Below are 21,978 nucleotides of genomic sequence, written 5' to 3' on the forward strand. Positions count from 1 at the left end.
GCGACCCTTGCAGAAAAGAAATGCTACTAGAGAAGTGGGTTAAGTTAGGTTTGAGCTGCGACCCATACAGAAACGAAATGGTACTAGAATAGTGGGTTAGGTTAGGTTTGAACTGCGAACCTTGCAGAAAAGAAATGCTACTAGAAAAGTGGGTTAGGTTAGGTTTGAACTGCGGCCCTTGCAGAAAAGAAATGCTACTAGAAAAGTGGGTTAGGTTAGGTTAGGTTTGAACTGCGACCCTTACAGAAACGAAATGCAAGAAAAGTGGGTCAGGTTAGGTTAGAACTACGACTGTTACAGAAATAAAATGCTACTAGAAAAAGGTGACGAAGTGGATTAATTAATTTAATAGGATAACGGTAATTATATTAAATATTTGCACATTTTTAATTAAAATGTGGTTACAATTTTGGTGGTCATTTACTATTTTTGGGTTTACAATGATTATTTTGGAGTCATTTGCTTTAATATGATATCAAGATTTAAAAATTTGGTTATAATTGTACATTAAAATGGAGTTCTAAATTTGGTGGTCATTTACTATTTTTGGGTTTACAATGGTTATTTTGGTGTCATTTTCTTTAATAGGATAGCAAGATGTAAAAATTTGGTTATCATTTCACATTAAAATGGGGTTTGAAATTTGGTAATCATTTAGTATTTTTGGGTTAATAATGATTAGTTTGGTGTCATTTCCTTTAAAAGGATAGTAAAGTGTAATAAAATTGATAATCATTTCACATTAAAATGGTGTTATAATTTTGGTAATCATTCATTATTTTAGGGTGGTAAAATAGATTTTTTTGGTATTAAATTTTACTAAATCTGGTGATCAGTTAAATAACAGCCAAAACAAACTAAGAAAATTATACTTTAGTTCTTCAAATAGAGACACACCACTGACAGACAGAGAGTACAAGTTTAATAATGATGATGCCTCAAATAAATAAATATAATATCAAACATCAAACATCAACATTTATTCAGCAAATAGGCCACAAGGGCACTTTTACACGTCAATATTGAATTTACATACAAGCAAAAATAATAACAAGACATCAACAATTTTATAAAATACAACTAACAATTCAAACTAACGTATTACAATTACATAGAGATGTATATGGTCTCTTAATGTCGAATTACATTAAAAAAAAAATACAGATACAAAACACAAAAAAAAATCTATAATATTTAGAGGTGTAACTGTCTCTAGGTGTCAGAATTATAAGATTATATAGTTTATCAAATTATCCTTAGAGATGTATAGGGTCTCCAAGAGTCAATATCCTGTATGGAGAGCAGAATGAGGCGTCTCACTGTAATTAATTAATAAAAATAAAGTTACTAAGTATAATAGCTCGTGTAAGCTTAAACAGACCAGTCTCCACAAACAGCACCCGTTCACGAGTATGACGCGTATCTCAGCCATCGCCTCCCTCAACCTTCATTCGGGAAAGTGGCGACCCGATCAACGACGCCGCCGTAAGCAAAGACTTTTAAGCGAGCATGACATGTTCAAGCTACCGGCCTATATTAATATGAAAATAGTAATAACATGTAGCTGTAAGACACAGCATTTTGTGCTCGTAGCTCGTATGTTACATAAAAAGACAGTATAGCTTCACATAATTACTAGCCTAAATTGACTTAGAGATGTAAAGGTCTCTAAGTGTCAGAAACATTAAAAATATAGGTATGTACAATCAAAAATAAAATAAATAAATACTTAGAGATGTATAAGGTCTCCAAGTGTCCAATACTAAAATTAAATTAAACAATATAATCAAGCGAGAACATGATTGTCTCATGTGTCAATTCTACTGGACACTAGCATATTTAATTCACAATGTAAAAAAAAAACAATATTTATTTAACTCTTATTATACTAATGAAATCAAGCTACCGGTTTAAAGGCATCTCTATCGTTTATAAAATCTTTTACACTGTAGTACGCCTTACTTAATAAGGAGCGCTTAATGTGCGACTTAAATTTATGAAGTGGTAAATTCACTATATCAGTGGGGACTTTGTTATAAAAACGTGTACAGTTCCCGACGAAAGACGTACTAACCTTACGGAGACGGTGGGCGGGCACAGCAAGTTTATGTTTGTTTCTAGTGTTATAGTTATGGATATCACTGTTAACCTTGAATTCGTGGATGTTTTTCCGAACATACATAATATTCTCTAGTATGTATTGAGATGCAACGGTAAGAATGTTAACTTCTTTGAATTTCTCTCTTAGGGATTCTCGAGCGCCCAGTCCATAGATGGAACGTACAGCTCGTTTTTGCAGCACAAATATTGTCTGAATGTCTGCCGCTTTTCCCCACAACAGAATTCCATACGACATAACACTATGGAAGTAACTAAAGTATACCAGCCTGGCCGTCTCTACGTTTGTTAGCTGTTTGATTCTCCTCACTGCATAGGCTGCTGAACTAAGTTTTCCGGCTAGAGTGCCTATATGTACATGCCATTGCAGTTTGGAGTCTAGAGTGACTCCCAGGAAAACAGTTCGATCTTCAAATTCCAGCGTATCACCTTTTATTTTAATCTTGCTGTTATTTACCTGCTTGACGTTAGGTAGCGTAAACTTGATGCATTTGGTTTTCTTGGCGTTCAAAAGCAAATTGTTTGCCGTAAACCAGTTTACTATGGTAGATAGCGCGTCATTAATGCTCTCGAAGCTATTTTCCTTTCTGTCCACTTTAAATATAAGGGAAGTGTTATCTGCAAATAACACTATATCATGTCTATCTTGCACAACTTTTGGTAAGTCATTAATGTATACCAATAACAGGAAGGGACCAAGAATTGAACCTTGAGGCACTCCGAGGGCTACCGGGGACTCCGCCGATTGAGTTCCATTAATAACTACTCGCTGTTCTATCCGAAAGGTACAATGAGACCAGGTCAAGGGCACTAGCTTGTATCCCATAGCGGCTTAATTTTCTCTTTAAATTTTCGTGATCAACGCAATCAAATGCCTTTGACAGATCACAGAAAATTCCAACAGCATCTTGAGCTTTTTCCCAGGCATCAAAGATGTGTTTTAGAAGTACCGCACCGGCGTCAGTAGTTGATCGACCTTTGGTAAAACCAAATTGATTGCTATCAAGCAGTTTGTTTCTGTTGAAATGTGACAATAGTTGATTCAGAATAAGTTTCTCGAACACTTTGCTTAATGCCGGTAGTATTGAAATCGGTCTAAAGTTCGTGGGATCTGTTCTCGTTCCTGATTTAAACAGCGGGATAATTTTGCTATGTTTCATTATATCTGGAAAAATTCCGGCATCAATGCATCTGTTGAAAATCTCAGCTAAGTATGGTGTAATTGACTCAATAATGGATCCTAATACTTTGACTGACCAAAGATCTTCTGTTTTCTTTAAATTTAAAGACCTAAAAGTCTTAAGAACTATGTTCGGAGTGACATACGAAAATTTGAAGATTTCTGTACATTCTGCCACATATGTCTTCAAAATATCTTCAGCAACGTCTGGCGATGAATTAAGAGATCTTGTCGTTTCTACCGGGATATTCGAGAAAAACCGCTCAAAATGATTTGCCACTTCACGGTCGGAACTGTCAGCAATTCGTAGGTTGTAGTGCGGATCCTTCAGTTTACGTTTTCCAGTTTCATTACTGATTACTTGCCATACAGTTTTGACTTTATCGCTGGAATTTAGGATCTTTTTCGACAAATAATCGGCTTTAGCAGCGACACACAACATCTTAAAAGTTTTAGAATAATTCTTAACATACTCCAGAAATTCCGGTCTTTTATCAGTTGCCTTTAAATCATATAAGGGGCTATTCATAAATTACGTCATTTCAAATTAGGGGGGGGGGGGGGGTCTGGACATCGGATGACGGTAGCATGAAGTAGGAGGAAATGGGGTCATTTGAAGCATGATTTTTGGATGATTATAGGGGGGGGGGGGGTCCAAAATCGTCAAAAATCGATGACGTAATTTATGGACAGCCCCTAAGTCGTAGAGTCGGCATCTTTTCTCGTGAATATCCGGTGTAGCCCAGTCGCTAAATTTAGTCTTGGCCTTGCTTTGCACCTTTTTCTGAATGAAACAGGCATCAAATTCCTTTTTAATACAATTAAACAACTTGCGGAACAACCAATGCGGAACTCAAACAGTCAGGGTTTTCCTGGGTACTAATAAGGTATCATCTGTCACCCTTCAGGTTTGGAATCCTAATAATGTTACAAAATAATTCAAGCAAGCCTGAAGCCCTGAACTTAATGAAGAGAAACATTACTGCTAATGCTATCAAAATGGTAAAAGCAAGCACTGGTGGCCTAGCAGTAAGAGTGTTCGACTTTCAATGTGGAGGTCGCGGGTTCGAAACCCCAGTTTGTACCAATGAGTTTCTTGGAACTTATGTACAAAATATCATTTGATATTTACTAGTCACTTTACGGTAAAGGAAAACATCATGAAGAAACCAGACAAATCCCATTAAGATCGTTTACCCTCTGGGTTGGAAGGTCAGATAGCAGTCGCCTAATGCCTACATCAATTCTCGGGATAAGTTGTCAAACCCATCCCATCAGATAATTAAAATTAGTTGTTGAAGCCAACCTTTAATAAGCATTCCCTGCAGCTCCGCCTGGCTGCGCTGCACTTGCAGCTTGAAGTCGCTCGCGTCTCGCAGGCGGCCCACGCACGCCGAGCAGATGCCGCACGAGCCCGCGCCGCCCACCACCAGCTGCACATTCAAACAATAATTATTTAACAATTTAATTGTTAAACAATATTATTGTCAATTAACGCAATCGTAGGCTAATGTACGGTCACATACACCAACGAAATTGTAGTATTTACATGTATATCAAAGCACTGTTTGATCATGTCGGCATATATCTCCGTTTTGCCGAGATGTGTGTACGGCGTCGTCAGGTCCTTGTCTGGAGGACACCGCAGGCAGCAGCGACACGCATGCATCACGTCCATCGCAGCAACCGTGCGGAGCGCAAGAATACTTCAATAGTCCCAAAAATAACACAACAAAACGACCGTATCAGCGTGCAACGCTAAGCTCAGATATGCTAAGCTAACCTCAATACTTTGACAGTATAATGACACTGATAGTTCAGCTGTAAAAGCCATAACTCACTATCGCACTACTCTGCGACATTGGAGCATGAACTTATAAGATGGACTGCACTGTCACTTTTTTTGCCATACTAAATTGAACTTTATCACCGAGCCAGAAAGACGTTCGTACCAGACTAGAGAAAACGGTCCACTTGAGATAGCAAAGGTGGGTCGCGGTGTCTCACTCGCACATGTTGCCAATGTTAAAAATATACCATTGTGGTAGTATTTATATCAATATACTACTGAAATTAAATACCTTCTTATATTATTTAAGTGCTATATTCAGAGTAAGGTCCTGATATCTTTTAAGAAATTTGTAAATATAGTGCGTCAAGCAAATCTTGTCAGTAGCAATGTAAAGCAAACTAAAGTAGGGCAACACTCAAAGAACAGTATTGCGCTAAGAAAAGCAGCAATGTACGTCGAACCAAAACGAATATGATTTTTTTTCCGCTGAGCGCGCCCTATACGTCAATTCAAATTGTCACTTGCGGCTTATTGAAAATTTTAGAAATTGTTATTTAATATGGACGGACAATTTAAAAGCCATGTTAGTCAAAATGATTAACAAATTTGAAGATATCAAATTACAATTAGAAACGGACTATGCCATTAAACCATTCTGAGAGAACTCAAAATCACCAAACGACTCTCAACAATCTGCCAGGAGAGGGCTCTTAGATTCTTTGGGCACATACTGCGGTCGCCACACCACAGCCTCGAACGTGACATCATACCGGGGCAAGTTGAAGGCAAGCGCGCTAGAGGAAGAGCCCCTGCAAGATTGTCGGATTCCATAAAACAAGCATGTGGTTCCATGCAGAGGGCAGCCCAAATAGCCCTTGTTCGCGATAAATGGAGGGACATAGTTATTGGTCACGATCCTCAGTCATGAGGGAACGACAAAGAAGAAGAGATGCCATTAAACTAGAATGTATGAATAAAATCATTGGTTCCGCAGGTAGATGTCCTACTGAATTTTAATATTTTATTAGATTTCTCAGTTGGAATTCAATTTTAATCATAGCAAAATGGAAATTGTGGAATATTTGATGCTTACAATATAATATGCTACTTGTTAATGTAAATTAGTGTACTTTGCTGGATCAATATCACATACCTACCTGTGTAATATTTTGATTGGTATATATTGTACAATATACATAATAAAAATAAAACAAATGATATTTGGGTGCTTATTTAATTTAAATGTAAGATAAGATAAGGGTCACTTTAACCTACCTACACTTTAATTCAGGGCATTCATTGAAAAAATATGAAGTTACCAAGGTTACCTGGTCACTTCAACCAAGCATCATAATACTCTGTAGTCATCTATTGCATCTTAAGCATAAAACAGATTTGTTACAAAATGTGTAATTTAAGTTTCCAAACATAAGGAGTTAACTCCTTTTATCTTCCCTATATAACTTTAATTAACTTACAATAAACATTTCTTGGGTAAACTAAATATTTTTAGTTTAGTTTAACAATAATTTGTCTAATTTAACCCTTGGTACCTATTTTATTTCATGGTCTAAGAAATACTATTCTTCTATTCAATTTATAATTTGTAGGGTTCTGTGGCAGGCATAAAAAAGATTCTTTATGTAGTTTGGCCCAGGACTGACTGTCTAAAGACAGAGGGAATCATACTCTTTTTCTTATGCTAAAGCTATGAGTATAATTTTCTTGGATCTGACTAACTGGCTAGTTGTGTTTGCCCGGCTAAAGTTTAGGAAATATGTTTGAGAAATATAACACAATTATAATATTGTATAATAAAAATAAAAAATACTGTTAGGAAATTTTATTAACTTGTACATTAGGCTATTCAAGACTTGTCATTTTGGAAATGTGAAAATACTTTTTTAATACAGTTGCTCACAAAGTGCTACTTTACGTAGCTGTTTAGCGTGCGGAAAGTTGGTTATGTCGAACTAGTGCTTTTTACTTTTCCAATTTTTTTAAATTTATACTTGTTCCAATTCACGACTACTTATTGATGAGTGTTAATATTAGTTTCCTTTAAACGTCGTAATCAGCATAAAAACCTACTGTTAATGTAAGAATATGAAAAATATACATATTTCATATTTTAATACTTACCTCTTCATCATTATAACACGTTTATTTTTTAATATTGAATATTGAAAATTCCGTTCTTAATAAGGTGTCTGAATGGAACGGAATAGCTGCCAAACGCCCATAGATATAATATACTTAAAGACGACGTCTAAGCGAGCTGTCACTGTTACCACTTTTGTTTAGTGTACGATTAACAATGTTTTACTTATTTTTTCGCAACTGTATTAAAAAACGTCGTTCGATACACGTGCGGAAATGTCATTCTTCACTCGTCCCGAGTCTTCCCACTCGCCTGCGGCTCGTGGCAAGATATCTCGGTACTCGTGAAGTAATGACATACCTTCCGCACTAGCATCGAAATGTACTATTCTAAAATGATACCTACACTGCGTCTAGTGCTCCCTCGGAGTAAATATCTATGGAGTAGAGACGCGCACTAATTTCTATCTGAAAAATTCTGTCGTTTTTGGTGCGGGGGACGAGGTAACGCACACAAATAATGTTAACACTAATGCATTTTTAGCATGCGTCGCTACACACGCACACGACAAAATTATCAAACACTAGCAAAAACTATATTCACACAAGTACAAGAACAAACACAGACAACCCTGTCCGTGAACAAGATGACGTCAGTTCTAAGTAAACCTAGATAGTGCGAGGGACGCGCCGATAATATTGTCGATAAAATTGACAATGAATTTTAATTTCTGATTTTATCAATTATACTAATAATACAATATCAAGGCTTTGTACCAGCATTTTACTAACTTTGAATTTATGTATTGTTTAGATGTTATTTCTAATAGTTTGTCAATTTGTTTAGGGCGAATCTTGCAAGCTGATATAGAATGTTTTTTTATTATCAGTTCATTACTTAATATTTTACATGTTGGTTTACTTCTGAAAGCAATGCAATATACTATCGAGCATGCAGATCTGATGACAGAGATGGAACGCGGCCATAGGATGTCATTTAAGGGATATTGAGTAGGGGATAATTAGTATATATATCGGCGGTAGATCGTAAAATCGGGCATATCGAGATATTCCTAGGCATATCATGAAACGCCGCCATTTAATAATCTGCCTTTTGCATTTTTTTCCACGGCTAGTGCTGCATTCTATGTGGCATTTGGAGCAGAATGCGTAGGTACTAGGTAGGTACTAAAATCATACGCTACCCAAACACGTACTATAAGTAGGCTGTCAAGCCATTTCAATGGTTATCATTTGTTAAAATTTAGGACATCCTACTTATTCGATATGCCTAAATGTTGAGGTTTGAACGGTATGGCTGGTGGTCACTAGTCAGATTATGACATGCCGGCGTTTCATGATCTGCTTAGGAATATCACACCTTGAAGTTAGCACGATATGGCTGGTGGTCACTAGGCAGATCATCATCTGCCTAGGAATATCACTCCTTGAGGTTTGTACGATATGGCTGGTGTTCGCTAGGCATCATGACCATCTGTATATTATTCATTATGTTTATATCGATTTTACCGATATTGGTTTTTATGGTGTCCCATCACTAATATTGGTACGGTGATACCAGAGTAATAAATTAAAAGTGCCTATTTATGGAAAGTGACAGCCGTAAATACCTTAAATTAATAAGATATTTGACATGTTAAATAAAAATGTATAGCTGGTCAAGCAAATCTTGTCAGTAAAAAAGGCGCGAAATTCAAATTTTCTATGGGACGATATCCCTTCCCGCCTACATTTTTCAAATTTGCCGCCTTTTTCTACTGACAAGATCTGCTTGACCAGCTATATGTAGAAACTAAAGGAAAAATTAATTTAAAAAAAAGAGTCTATCGGTAATTTTACGTTATTTAGGGGTTGTGCACAAATCACGCGAGATGTTTTCGAATACTTTTTGATCCCCCGTCCCCCTTTTCTTTATTCTTATAGATCTATTTATTTGATTAAATAGATTAGGTTGATATGAAACTAAGGTGTTATATAAAAATAATGTGTTACATAAATTATATTATAACAAAAAGCAACGCAAATAGGGCATATTACTGCAATGTTCTGCCGCCAGAGTGTAGCACTAAGCTAGCTAGTAAATTTTCTCTTTTCTCTTTATCGCTCAAATATGCAATAGTGATAGAGAGGTTAGATAACGAAATTTAAATTTTCTTGTTCCGCGGCGGACCCCCAGATTGTGATGGATTGTGGTAGTCGCGCCCCCTACGCAGAGTTTCGCATAATATTTCCTATTAGAAATTCTACTCGTACCTAATTAATATTTAGAAAGTCTTCTTTAGAATTACCCTAAATTTGATCTAATATACTATCACTGGTATCACTGTCAGATTGACAATGTTTTTTAGTTATTTGCAAAGTTAATGCACTATTTGATAATATTTAGATGTAATAGTACTTACATATGATAAGAAACGTGTTCTTTTTGTAGACTAGACGTTTCCGATCTCATTTTGCACGAGAAAACGCTGCAATTCGGCATTTTCGGCTCCTATCATTCCGCTTAGACTGACGTTTGCTGAATGGCGTATGACGTGTGGCAACTAGTTTTATATAACCTCCTTGACCGGCGGCCGCGATCTTTTTGCAGAGGGGAACGCCTGTTAATGGCCGCTCCATAGATATTTACTCCGAGAGTGCTCCATATGAATGCTGACTACATTATTTTCTTTTATTGAACAAACAGGGCCCAGTTTTATAAAGTTACAAGTTACAGGTTACAAGAGTACAGGCTACAGGCACCTGTAATGCACTGTGAACGGCTACAGGTGTTTTATAAATACACACAAATAATTACAGTTGTAAAGAACCACGGTCAATCTCGATTACATGTGACATCTACAGGTGTGAAGGACATCACTATTTAAAAAAAAAACTTCTGTCATAGATACTCTGTGCTCTACTAAATGCTGTTGTTATTGTTTGCTGTAAAATTTTAAATATTGGAAAAATGGGCAGAAATGAAGGAAAAATCGAGTGGTTGAGAGCGGTGTTCGAAGCCAAGGATATACTTTTTGGGCCGTTTTCAGGTAAAGCACGATAGATTTAATGAAATATTTATCTAATAAGTAAATAAGTACTGTTTTACATTATATTAACATGTATCGTTTCGGTAGCGGCTCAAAGATAAGTACGCTGTGTATCGAAAATTATGAATAGTACACTTTACCATAATGTGAATGCACTATACTTAAATAAAGAGACGAATGCTAATAAATCAACGTTTCCTAGTAGATAAAATAAAACGAATCATCAATAAAATCAATATCAAACATATTGTCACTTTATTTCCTATTTACTATATATTTCAGATACATTAACAAAAACTGACAAGGTATTGGCATGGAAAAGTATGCATGCCCTGGCACAATCGTTGGCGTTGGTGCCTAACAATAAAGAATATACATATACCAGGGACACATTCTGGCAAAACTTGAGGAAGAATGCAGTGGTATGTATGCATAGTAGTCAATCACATTGAAAAAAAAAAGTTGCCTTTTTAGGGTTCCGTACCCAAAGGGTAAAACAGGACCCTATTACTAAGACTGTTGTCCGTCCGTCTGTCCGTCCATCCATCCGTCCGTCCGTCCGTCCGTCTGTCACAAGGCTGTATCTCACGAACCGTGATAGCTAGACAGTTGAAATTTTCACAGATGATGTATTTCTGTTGCCGCTACAGAATAAAATAAAGATTTAAGCGGGGCTCCCATACAGCAAACGTGATTTTTGACCGAAGTTAACAACGTCGGGCAGGGTCAGTACTTGGATGGGTGACCGTTTTTTTTTGCCCCTTTTTTGCATTATGGTACGGAACCCTTTGTGCGCGAGTCCGACTCGCACTTGCCTGGTTTTTATATTAAATATTCTAAAGCATTGATGGCCAAATGGTAAAGAATGTATGTTCAATATGTTCGTTGTATAGAAGCTACTACCTATAGTAATGGTTGTATTTTATTTATAGAAAAAACGAGATAACAGCCGGGCCACTGGGAGTGGAACCACCAAATTTACGAATATCGATGAAATGGTGTACAGCATCATCGGGAAGGAGTCACCAGTCCTGGTAGGGCTCCCTGTTGCAGAGTCTGGTGAAGTAGTAACTGAAAGGCATAGTAATCCTTTAAATTCCATTGGTATTGATGGCAATAGACTAACTTCTACGAACAACATAGCACATGGTGAACCATCCAATGCCTCTGCACTTGCCAAGAAGACAAGCACCAACCGGACTGCAGCCCCGCAACACAAAATACAAAAAAAAAGAATGCAAGATCTGAAATATAAAAAACATTTTTTAATGGTTCAGCTTTTAGAGAAAGAAAACTATTTAAAAGAGTTGAAAATTAAAAAAATAGAAAAAGAACTGAATATAGATTCCAATGAAAGGGCCAAACAAGCCAACAGCAGCAACAACAGCAAACAAATGAATGAAGATGCCAGCAGCAGTGATGAAGAACAATATGAAGTTGACTATTTAGAAGAAATGGAAGATTCTGAATAGTCAACTCCATAAATAATTATTCTTCTTTTACATATTGAAAATAGAGACTTTGCATAGCTGGTGTAAAAATATTGTTAGGAGACACCTTTGCTGTTCTGATGTATCTGTTTGCGACTGTGCAGCCAGACTTTAGTGTCACATCAGTATTGGAGTGCCTTTGAGGCGGTTTTCTTGGAGAAATTATTTTTATTGTTAATTAGTGTGCAGTTGATCTTGATCTCATTATTAATTAAAAAAAGTTGTTATTATTTAATCTATGTAATGTGAGTAGTGTGAGCACCTTAGGTGAGGTTCTGATGGAAGGTAAAACAAATATTGTTAGGATTGTCTACTTATATGCACACACACATATTACATAGATTAAGATGTGTTACAATCAGCATCAAATATCTACTATGTGCAGTTGATCTTTATTTAAGTGACTAAATATCAATATTTTTAAGGTTTTCTTGGAGAATTTATTTTTATTGTTGATTAGTGTGCAGTTGATCTTGATCTCATTATTTAATAAAAAAGTTGTTATTATTTAATCTATGTAGTCGCTAATGTGAGTCGTGTGAGCACCTTAGGTGAGGTTCTGGTGGAAGGTAAAACAAATATTGTTAGGATTGTCTACTTATATGCACACACACATATTACATAGATTAAGATGTGTTACAATCAGCATCAAATATCTACTATGTGCAGTTGATCTTTATTTAAGTGACTAAATATCAATATTTTTAAGGTTTGGAGAATTTATTTTTATTGTTGATTAGTGTGCAGTTGATCTTGATCTCATTATTTAATAAAAAAGTTGTTATTATTTAATCTATGTAGTCGCTAATGTGAGTCGTGTGAGCACCTTAGGTGAGGTTCTGGTGGAAAGTAAAACAAATATTGTTAGGATTGTGTACTTATATGCACACACACTACATAGATTAAGATGGTTGATAATTCGCCTGTATGTCTGGCATTTAGCAATGGTACCTTTTGTACTAAGCATATTTAATACAGTCATCATCAAATATTTACTAACGGCCAAAGTGACTAAATATCAATATTTTTAAGGTAATGACAACACATCGCAATGTATATGGTTATGACCTCCCTAACTATCTCTAACTGTTTATTGCTAAATGTATACATATAATAACGAGTGTCCTGTATCCGATTTTGCCACATTACTGTATTTGATTGTTAGTTAGAATTAATATGAATAGAACTAATGGCTCCTCTACTCGATGGGCCAACGCCGGCCACTCCAAGGGACGCAGCCATGCGGTAGAATGAGATTACAATATCACTTGCTCCCTCTAACGCGTAAATGCGTCCCTTGGAGTGGCCGGCGTTTGCCCATCGTGAAGAGGAGCCATAATATAAGGTGATGTTATTAGAATATAATGAACAGTGAAGTGATCGTACATTTTCCAGCATTTTTGGTGCAGCGGAGTGGTGTTAACGGAATTGGTATAAATAATTTCAATCTTAATGATTAGTTAGCGTTAATTACGTTAATATTAACCTTAATTTACCATTTCAGTTAAAATTATCTATACCAATTCCGTTAACACCACTCTGCTGCACCAAAAATGCTGGAAAATGTACGATCACTCGCGGATTCAAATCCCGGCTCGTACCAATGAGTTTTACGAAACCTATGTACGAAATATCATTTGATATTTACCAATCGCTTTTCGGTGAAGGCAAACAAACCGGGAAAACGCTACGAAGAAGAAGACTGATTCTGTAATTGTATATCAGTATAATAGCATTCTGTGATTGTATCAATAAAACAACTTTGTAAAAGTATTTGAGTTCAATATTGTTTTTTTACCATATCCATTTTATGATTTAGGTATTTTAAGGGACTGGCTAATAAACTTGAATTTGGAGTATGGATGGTATTAGTATGAAGTATAGATAAAGGTGCTTAATGCATGCAGTATACTGGTCAATATTTGGAGACTGCCAGTGACACACTATTTATACAAAATAAGTTCAAAAACTAAAACGCGACTACTGAAAATCGCGCTCTGTATGAAACAAGATAGAATTCTTATCTGAAATTATCATACAGGAAATATTATAAATGTATCATTTTTTTAAATAAAAAAATACATCGTAATATAATTTTCTATTTTTTATATATGTTTACAAAGATTCAGAAGGTAGCCGTGGTCATATGCCACGATTTTAAACTTTAAAGGCCGAGCCACACCGGCTGCGTGTGCAGCACGCTGCGTTGCGTGCGCTGCGTGACGTGCGCAGCACCCCTGTCACACCGGGTGACGCGCACGTCACGCAACGCACGCAACGCAGTGTGCTGCACACGCCACGCAGACGCACGCTGCAGCTCAGTCATGCGTGCAGTAAAATAAAATACGCCTGCGACAGTACCTACATCATGTTATTATAACTCCCGTTGCAAATGGAAGCAGCTCACCTAATGCCGCCATTGCAATTAGAGGAAAAAAATGTCTCATATTTGAATCGAGATAATTGAGAGTACATAATATTATTCACCGACGCACTATAGTTCACAATACAACAACCTTGTTTTCCAATAGTATCGTTAATACCTATCGTAATAGTATAGTATCGATTTGTTCCCACAGGCCAAATTAAATTTTTATAAGACGTATTTTTTGTAATCTTTGTGCTATGTTGTAAATATACATTCGTATTGACGAACGATTTTAATTAGTTTTTCTTTTATCACTGAATCCATATTAAAAACAAGCACGCCGAGTTGTAAATAAATACAAGCGAGCTGCGCGTGTACACGCACAGCACCTATGCAGCACCGAGCTGTGCGTGTCCGAACCTGCTCGGTTCGCCCTCTCATAGGGAACGCAGTTAAACACAACGTCATCACTGCGCGCAACGAAGCGACGTTGCCGCTCCGCCGCGTAGACGCGTGCACGCAGCACGCAGCCGGTTTGTCTCGTCGGAGTTGCGTTGCGTGCAAGTCACGCGTACGCGCACGTCACGCACACGGCACGCAAGCGGTGTGTCCTCTCGTATGAGTTTTCGTATTATACAACGCATCGGGACGCGTACGTGCACGTGCACGTCTACGCACACGCATCCGGTGTGGCTTGGCCTTAAAGGTGGCATTAGACCACGGCTATCTTCTGAATCTCTATAAATTTGCGCGATTTTCAGTAGACGGGTTTATTTATTATTTAATTAATTTTGGGGTCATAAAGTTCGTTATTAACTAATTTGAAGTCACTTCATATTAATTTTGCGAGGGCGTCCTCAGTACCCACTACCTACTAGGTAAAAATATTTATAAAAATACGGCTTTGCTTGGGCTACGCCCGATTCTTTCAGTGTGCTGGAACGCGTACAGCGCGCCACCTACGTCGGGCTAAGCTTGACTCTTTTACTATGAGGGTGCCGAAAGCGCCTGGATTTTGACCGTGTGCAGCGCACCACGTGCGGCGGGCTACGCCCATCTCTTTCAGTATGAGGACAGGGTTTGGACGGCTTAGTGACGTCGGGCTGCCTGTGCTGCGGCACCTAGATTAGTGACGTTGGGCTGCGCCCGCCGTTCAGAGTGCCCCGCATACGCATGCGCGCTGAGTGCCTGCGTTAGAGTTCAGAATGCCCTGAGTGCGCTCCCGATCTGTTGATTCATAGTTTGAATTACCCGAGAAATTAATGTTTTCTCGGGTGCATACAAGCAAAACTGGGTGCAAAACATAACAATATGTATATATTTGAAATGTCATATAGCCTATAACCAGCGGACAATTAAGACAATTCGAATGATCGTTTGTCAAAGTATAATAAGTACTTTAGAAGTTATGAGGGAACAGATGAACATACATACCTACCCATATACATTACGGTCAAAATCATAACCCTCCTTTTGCGTTGCCGTACTCGGGTAAAAAGATAGAACTCTTAATAAAACAAAAAATCATTATTGCATAAATCGGTTTATTAATTAAAAATATTTATTCATCATCATCATTTTTTTATGAGTTCAATATTATCTATATCTGTGTCTGTACATTTTGCTTTATTTGATATTTTTGATTTTATAAGAACTAGGTTACTTCAAAGTGCGCTAAAAACGGCCAAATAAATTCGCCGTAAATAGACGCCTAGCATACAAAATTGGCAACAATAAACGCAAAAATCACGCAGCTAATATTTCCTCTTAATTTCTAAAATAATTTAACATTTCTTGTAGTCTGCGCTGGCCTTGTAGATTCCTGTCTGCTACGTTGTCATCGACATCATTATTATGGGCAATTTCCTGCAGAATTTGCTCTTCGTCCTGCACTGTGCGGGCAATGTTGCACAATGTTGTGCAACATTTAAAAATTTCTCCGGCAAATGTAGGGTTAACCCTTAAATAATTCAGGCAAGGGAACTTTTCCTTTAAAATGCCAAAAGCATTTTCAATTACTCGCCTTGTTGATTTATGTGCTCGATTATATCGGGCTACTTCTATGGCGTCTAGATTTACCCCTGTGGGCGTTAATAGCCAATTTAATAAGGGATATCCAGAGTCTCCAAGAAGGACGCAATTAGGCAATGGTCTCCATCCAGCTTCCATTTTTGTGAAGAGCTGCGAGTTCTTCAGCACTCTGCTATCGTGGACACTACCAGGCCAGCGAGCACTCACAAAATAAAATATGCCTGTAGGGCCACAAACTGCCATACAATTGATGGAATGGTTTCCATGTCGATCCACAAATTGGTCTTCCCGGATTCGTGGTGCGTCAATTTCGATTAGGGTGCCATCAACACTCCCAATCACAAGTGGCATGCCAGCAATTGCATGGTATTGTGCTACCACCTGCAACAAATAAAATGAATTTTTATAATGTTTGTATGTTTCTTCCCAACTTTGAGCAGAGATAGTCTGTCCTGTCATATATTAACTGTGTAAGTCCCAATATGCAGTGGGCTAGTACCTACTAGGTAGGACTATAGGCTTTAAGTCACCTTTTTTAATCAATTTAATTTACCAGATAGCTAATGAATCATATTGTTCATATTGTAACTCCAATTCTCCAAATCACTTGAAGAGTTTAATATTGGCAGATTTATATATATTTTATTTTTGTAAAAATCTAGTAGCAACTTACCTCATTTATCTGCTCTGGCCAGGCGACTACTTTATTAAAAAGTTTTCTATTAATGGCGTTAACAACGCCGTGCACAGCTTTGCACACGCTTGACTTAGAGACGCCATGCATGTCACCCACAGCATGATATTGGCAGCCAGTTCCGAGCCAGTGCATGGCTACGCAGAGCTGCAACTTCGAGCTCATTGCCTGATTGGTGTTGGTCGGAGATTCCAAGCAACCGCCAATCTCGGCAAGAATGTTCTCCATTTGTGTGGAGTTCATCCTAAACCTTTCGTTAAATTCGAACGGTGTCCGAAAGTCCAAATTTATTCGGGGCCGAAACAACCTTGGTTGACGCTGCCGCGGTCTCTCCTCATCTGAGTCAGACTCCGAGGAATCTCTCAAAAAACGAAACATCGTAAAACGAAGTAAGAATTACGAGAAGCTAATCACTGAGACACTACGCTGTTATGCTGTTACAGGTGTTACAGGACTCGGACCGTATGTCAGTTTTTGTTACAAGTGTACCAACCTACACTTGTAATTTACAATATTTTTATAAAACGCTTGTTCGATTATGAGTTTAAAACTATTAAACTCCCATATTTTCGTCTATGGTTGAGCTACAGGCACTTGTACCTGTAACCTGTAAAATTGTAACACAGTACTTTTATAAAACGCAAATTGTAAAAAACGGAGCAAGTGTTGCCAGTAAACGCCTGTAAACTTGTAACTTGTAATTTTATAAAACTGGGCCCAGGTATGTAAAGCGACTTAAAACTTCTTTTAAAAAGATACACAGGTACAGTCAGCAGCAAAAGTTACTAAGCGGGCCAGGTATTCAAAATTACCTTGACACACTCTTATTCTCTTAATAATAAAGTCGCGTCAAGATCATTTTGAACACCTGGCCCGCTTAGTAACTTTTGCTGCTGACTGTACCTGTTTCAGCAAGTATAAACTAGGATTTCCCATAGGTATATATGTGCAGTAGCTGAGAGCATGAAACAAATTAGCCTAAATAATAATTATACTTTCTTAATGACTAACATAAGGACAACTTATACAAGAATAATCTAATATTTAAGCTCTCAATATTTTTGTTACATTTTTAAATAATAAATTTATTTTTCGTCTTGGTTGCGCTGTACACGTATATAAACCGCCGTAGGTAAGTATTGTCTGACTGAACTTCTGAAGAGAAACTACCTACTACGAACGCCTCATATTGAGCGAGATTTAATCCTGCAACAAACATATGTAAGGATTAGGTAATGTTGCGAAAGAACGGCGATATAATCAAAGTTCTTAATACTGTTTTAAAAGTTTACCTTTGTAAATTATTTAGTCGAATCAGTCGCTGAAAATAGTAAGATATGTGGGCCTATGGACGGTTTCCAGGACACAATGTGTGGTCTTATTGGATAGATTTAGGCATACGTTTTAATTTTATTTATGCCTTTTAACCCTAAAACAAAAAAAAACTGCACATAATCTTAAAAGTTCCCAAGTTCTTCCCATGTTCTTCCAGTACTTGTCATAACCTAAAATTTTAGTAATGTTTACTATGAAAGAGTATGATTATACATTGCAGGCTTAGCTTTGCTTAAGGTAATGCACAATCTTATTAAATATCAGAAAATATCACAGGTCACAGCAGAAATATCTCTTGAAATAAAAACGATTCAGAATGTCAACAAACAAGTTGGCCACAGATAAAACACAGACGACACGCGATTTTGGAATTATTCGAACACAGTGTTGCTAGCCCGCGATTTTTCAAATTTGCCGCCTTTTTCTACTGACAAGATTTGCTTGACGCAGTATAAATATGATGTCAATATTATTAACTGATTTAACCAAGCATGTGCACAACAAAAAAAAAACATTAATTTTGGTATGGTAGACATTGTAGAAACTTTGAATGTTAATGGATACCAATTAACATTCAAAGTTTCTACAATGTGACGTGATGTGTGATGAATCTAACGTGATGACATGTTATCAAAACACGTGAATGCAAAATTTCTTAAAAATGGTGAATAAATGATGCGTTATAGGTTGTGGGAGTGAAATAATTTCTAATTGTGGAATATTGTTTCACAAGGAAGTCACAATTATTACATTTTGCGATAAAAATACAAGACAACATTGTCAAACTCATTAGGGTGACTATGATTTCGGCACGATGAGAGTCAGTGTTACACAATTCTTATTACGTACTTAAGTAAGTTTATATAAATAGGTATGTATTTATTTCGGCATGTTTAAATTGGTGAAATGAGAGCCAATACAGAATAAATAATTGCCAAAATTGAAATCCAAAGTCCTTAAACATTACAGACACATTTATGCATTGTTATAATAATAAAAAAACACATTGATAATAAAAGAAAAATAGAACTTTATCGTAATTTACTGACTTTTGGGACGATACCAGAAACGTTACTGGGAATTTAACCTCTTTAGAAAATTTACTAGGAACGGCACATCACTAGTTTCTTACATTTCACGACTCTTCTCTTTTCGCACCGATGGCCTAGCACCTTGAACACCGAAGTTCGCAAATTACGGGCATCTTTCTCTTTTACTCCTATAATGGAGTAATTACAGTGACAGAGAAAGATGCTCGCAATTTGCAAACTTCGGTGTCTATGCTCCAGTGACAAGCGTCCTAGTTAAAAACTATAGCAAACGGGCATAGCGGACCTACGCGACCCTGAGGCAGTTGCGAATTTGCCCTAAGCCCGAGTAGGCCCGGGCCTAGGGCGGCCAGATATTTTGGGCGGCAGTCTATATGATGGGTGCTGAGAAAGGGGCGGCTAGTGCTTGCTATGTAGGGCCTGGGGCCTAAGGCGGCAAAGACTGTAATTCCCCCACTGTCCTGAGAGCCTACCCCGAACCACTTTCGACATGTTGCCTCTTTGTCGCATTTGTAAATTCGTACGTAAGTGTGACAGAGAGGCAACACGTCGGACATGGTTCGCGGTAGACCCTCTGGTTCTGTCAGCATATCTGTCTCTCTATCTCTCTCACTCATACCTGTGTTCTTGACAGACGTTACGGCGGACCACCTTCCTGATGATCGACCATGTTCGTTGTCGAGACTTACGCGTCTTAGTAACAGCTTTTCTTTTTCTTCAGTCGGTCCCTCAATACTTTGGTTCGTGACATCATATTATCCTTCTGTTGTAGACCAGGTTCCTCCATAGGGTTCTGTTCCCCGCCAAGCGCATGGCCTTGTGCAGTTTTAATTGCATAGGTGCCGTAATTTGAGCACACCATTTAGAACAACTAAATTAAGTACCTAAGGTTGTGTGAAGCGTTTTACAGAAGAGAAATATATCCATCCCTCTTTAGGCCATAATACTAGTACAGCGAAAAGACAGTATGATTCTCTATAACTAATATAACTATAGTTCGTTTTTTTTAGCATTAGAAATAAGGTAAACAATCTTGATGTGTCTTTTAATTAAAAAACGCATTTTAAAAATAAGTTACGGCAAATATGTAACATTTATGAATCTAATACGATCATTTATATTCTTCTGCTTTCATAAGTAATAGTTTTTGATTTTTAAAAAGCGTTTTTCAATTAAAAGACATGTCAAGATCGCTTACCTTCTTGCAAGTTCTTTCTAATGCTAAAAAAACGAACTATATGCACGAATAATAAAAGATCCTGGCCAAACTATATATTCAATGTTATCCTAATATCCCACATACATATGACGTATGGTCACCCTAATTAGAAAGAGATGCAACGGCCCACCTTGGCTTCTCATGTGGACACACTTTTTGGCCAATGTACTCCATCCAGTTTACTCTCTAGGTCCGTGCATTGGAGCGGTTCATAGAAGGTAGGATCGTATAGAAGTGGTATACGCGTGCCTCCGTGAGGGACAAAACATACGCAAATGCGACACTGTGATTGGTCGAATTTATTTGTTGCCCACCATTATCCATACTAAAAAAATGGTGGGAAACAAAAAATATGTGAGACTGTGATAAGGAAAAACAATAATGGCGCTTTCTCTGCTACTCCTACTGAAAGATACGTAAGACTATCCCGTTCTGTCAGTTATCCCCACCACTCATGCCCAATCCAGTTTAATACTAGATTCATTTTTTTTTTTATTGAAAATTTAACAGAAAAAATACAATATTTAGTACCTTAATCTAATGTTTCGCCAAACTGTGAGACAGTTTGTTGGCGGTGCGCTCTAAACTAATCTTAAGCTAAATAGGTACACTAATTATTAAGTGACAAGTTAAGTTATCATTAAGAACATATAAATTTACCTATATGTATGTATCCTAAATCTATCTTGCGATAATCTAACATAGTACTAATAGTGACATTTCATAACACGAACATAACAGGAAGAATTCTTATAATATTATAGCGGCACAAACGCTTTGTTAACACAAGAAAGTAGGTAGCTAGGTTAAATTTTCATATTTGTGTAGTAAAATCTGTTTAAATTTCGACTTCAATCTACCTATGTTCAATTTAGGTGTTTCAAGTAAAAGAGGGTACTCGTTATAAATTTTTTTTTCGTGGAGCGGTTCTAGGAATAGCTCTTACTGGCGTGGGCTCGGAGGCTGTTTACGCCAAGCGCGCACCACGATTTTAGTTTTTGCGACACGATTTTAGAATCGCGCTGTAATATATCGCAGAAAATTCACTGCGCGCACTGCGATGAAAAAGTCGACGATTTGTTCATTCTCAACATGGATTTCGTACCAGTCGTTTGTCATGAAACGTTGTCTTTAATATGCGATCGCTGTATGACTTTGAGTATTTATACCACAAAGGTCTTCAGCAGCAGGTTCCGACATGTTGACGCTTGGAGAGCGAAATGCCGACTGAGGTCCGGGTGCGATCCGTGCGATTTTATTATCGCAGTGCGCGCGGGGCCATACAACTCCGTATGCTGCAATCAGGCCTGTTCACTTCCTAAGAAAGTTATGTCCCCAAATAATTGCGCATGTGTGCGCCTTAGGCCCCATTCGCACGACAGCTTAAAAAGCGTTGCGTTAAAACCCGACGTTGGCGCTTTTTTACCGTTTCCAATATTTGTGTTCATATGAACGCTTAAAAATCACTTGTGAGTCGTACTGCCACGTACGCATCTCAGAAAAGCCATACTTTTTTGCTATTACTACTAATATAGCTTGAATATTTCAGGAA

General features: G+C 37.4%; 2 protein-coding genes across 2 annotated transcripts in view; both read left to right on the forward strand.

Annotated features, from left to right (window-relative positions):
• The window catches only part of LOC134800719 (gastrula zinc finger protein XlCGF26.1-like), a 140,175-nt gene that overhangs the window by 94,931 nt on the left and 23,266 nt on the right, over positions 1 to 21,978 (forward strand). The gene's annotated exons all lie outside the window — the stretch shown is intronic.
• LOC134800445 (uncharacterized) lies at positions 9,891 to 12,915 on the forward strand. Its single transcript, XM_063772909.1, has 3 exons — positions 9,891 to 10,240; positions 10,523 to 10,662; positions 11,173 to 12,915. Exons 1-3 carry the CDS (start codon positions 10,162 to 10,164, stop codon positions 11,710 to 11,712), a joined length of 759 nt encoding a protein of 252 aa, XP_063628979.1. The 5' UTR covers positions 9,891 to 10,161; the 3' UTR covers positions 11,713 to 12,915.

The sequence above is a fragment of the Cydia splendana genome, chromosome 20, assembly GCF_910591565.1.
Source record: "Cydia splendana chromosome 20, ilCydSple1.2, whole genome shotgun sequence".
NCBI classification, from domain to species: Eukaryota; Metazoa; Arthropoda; class Insecta; order Lepidoptera; family Tortricidae; genus Cydia; species Cydia splendana.

What these genes read in the sequence shown, in the direction of transcription:
- LOC134800445 (XM_063772909.1), top strand. Translation starts at nt 10,162, where the DNA reads ATGGGCAGAAATGAAGGAAAAATCGAGTGGTTGAGAGCGGTGTTCGAA. An exon ending in ACTTTTTGGGCCGTTTTCAG is followed by an intron (nt 10,241 to 10,522) that starts GTAAAGCACGAT and finishes TATATATTTCAG; the next exon opens with ATACATTAACAAAAACTGAC. An exon ending in ACTTGAGGAAGAATGCAGTG is followed by an intron (nt 10,663 to 11,172) that starts GTATGTATGCAT and finishes TTTTATTTATAG; the next exon opens with AAAAAACGAGATAACAGCCG.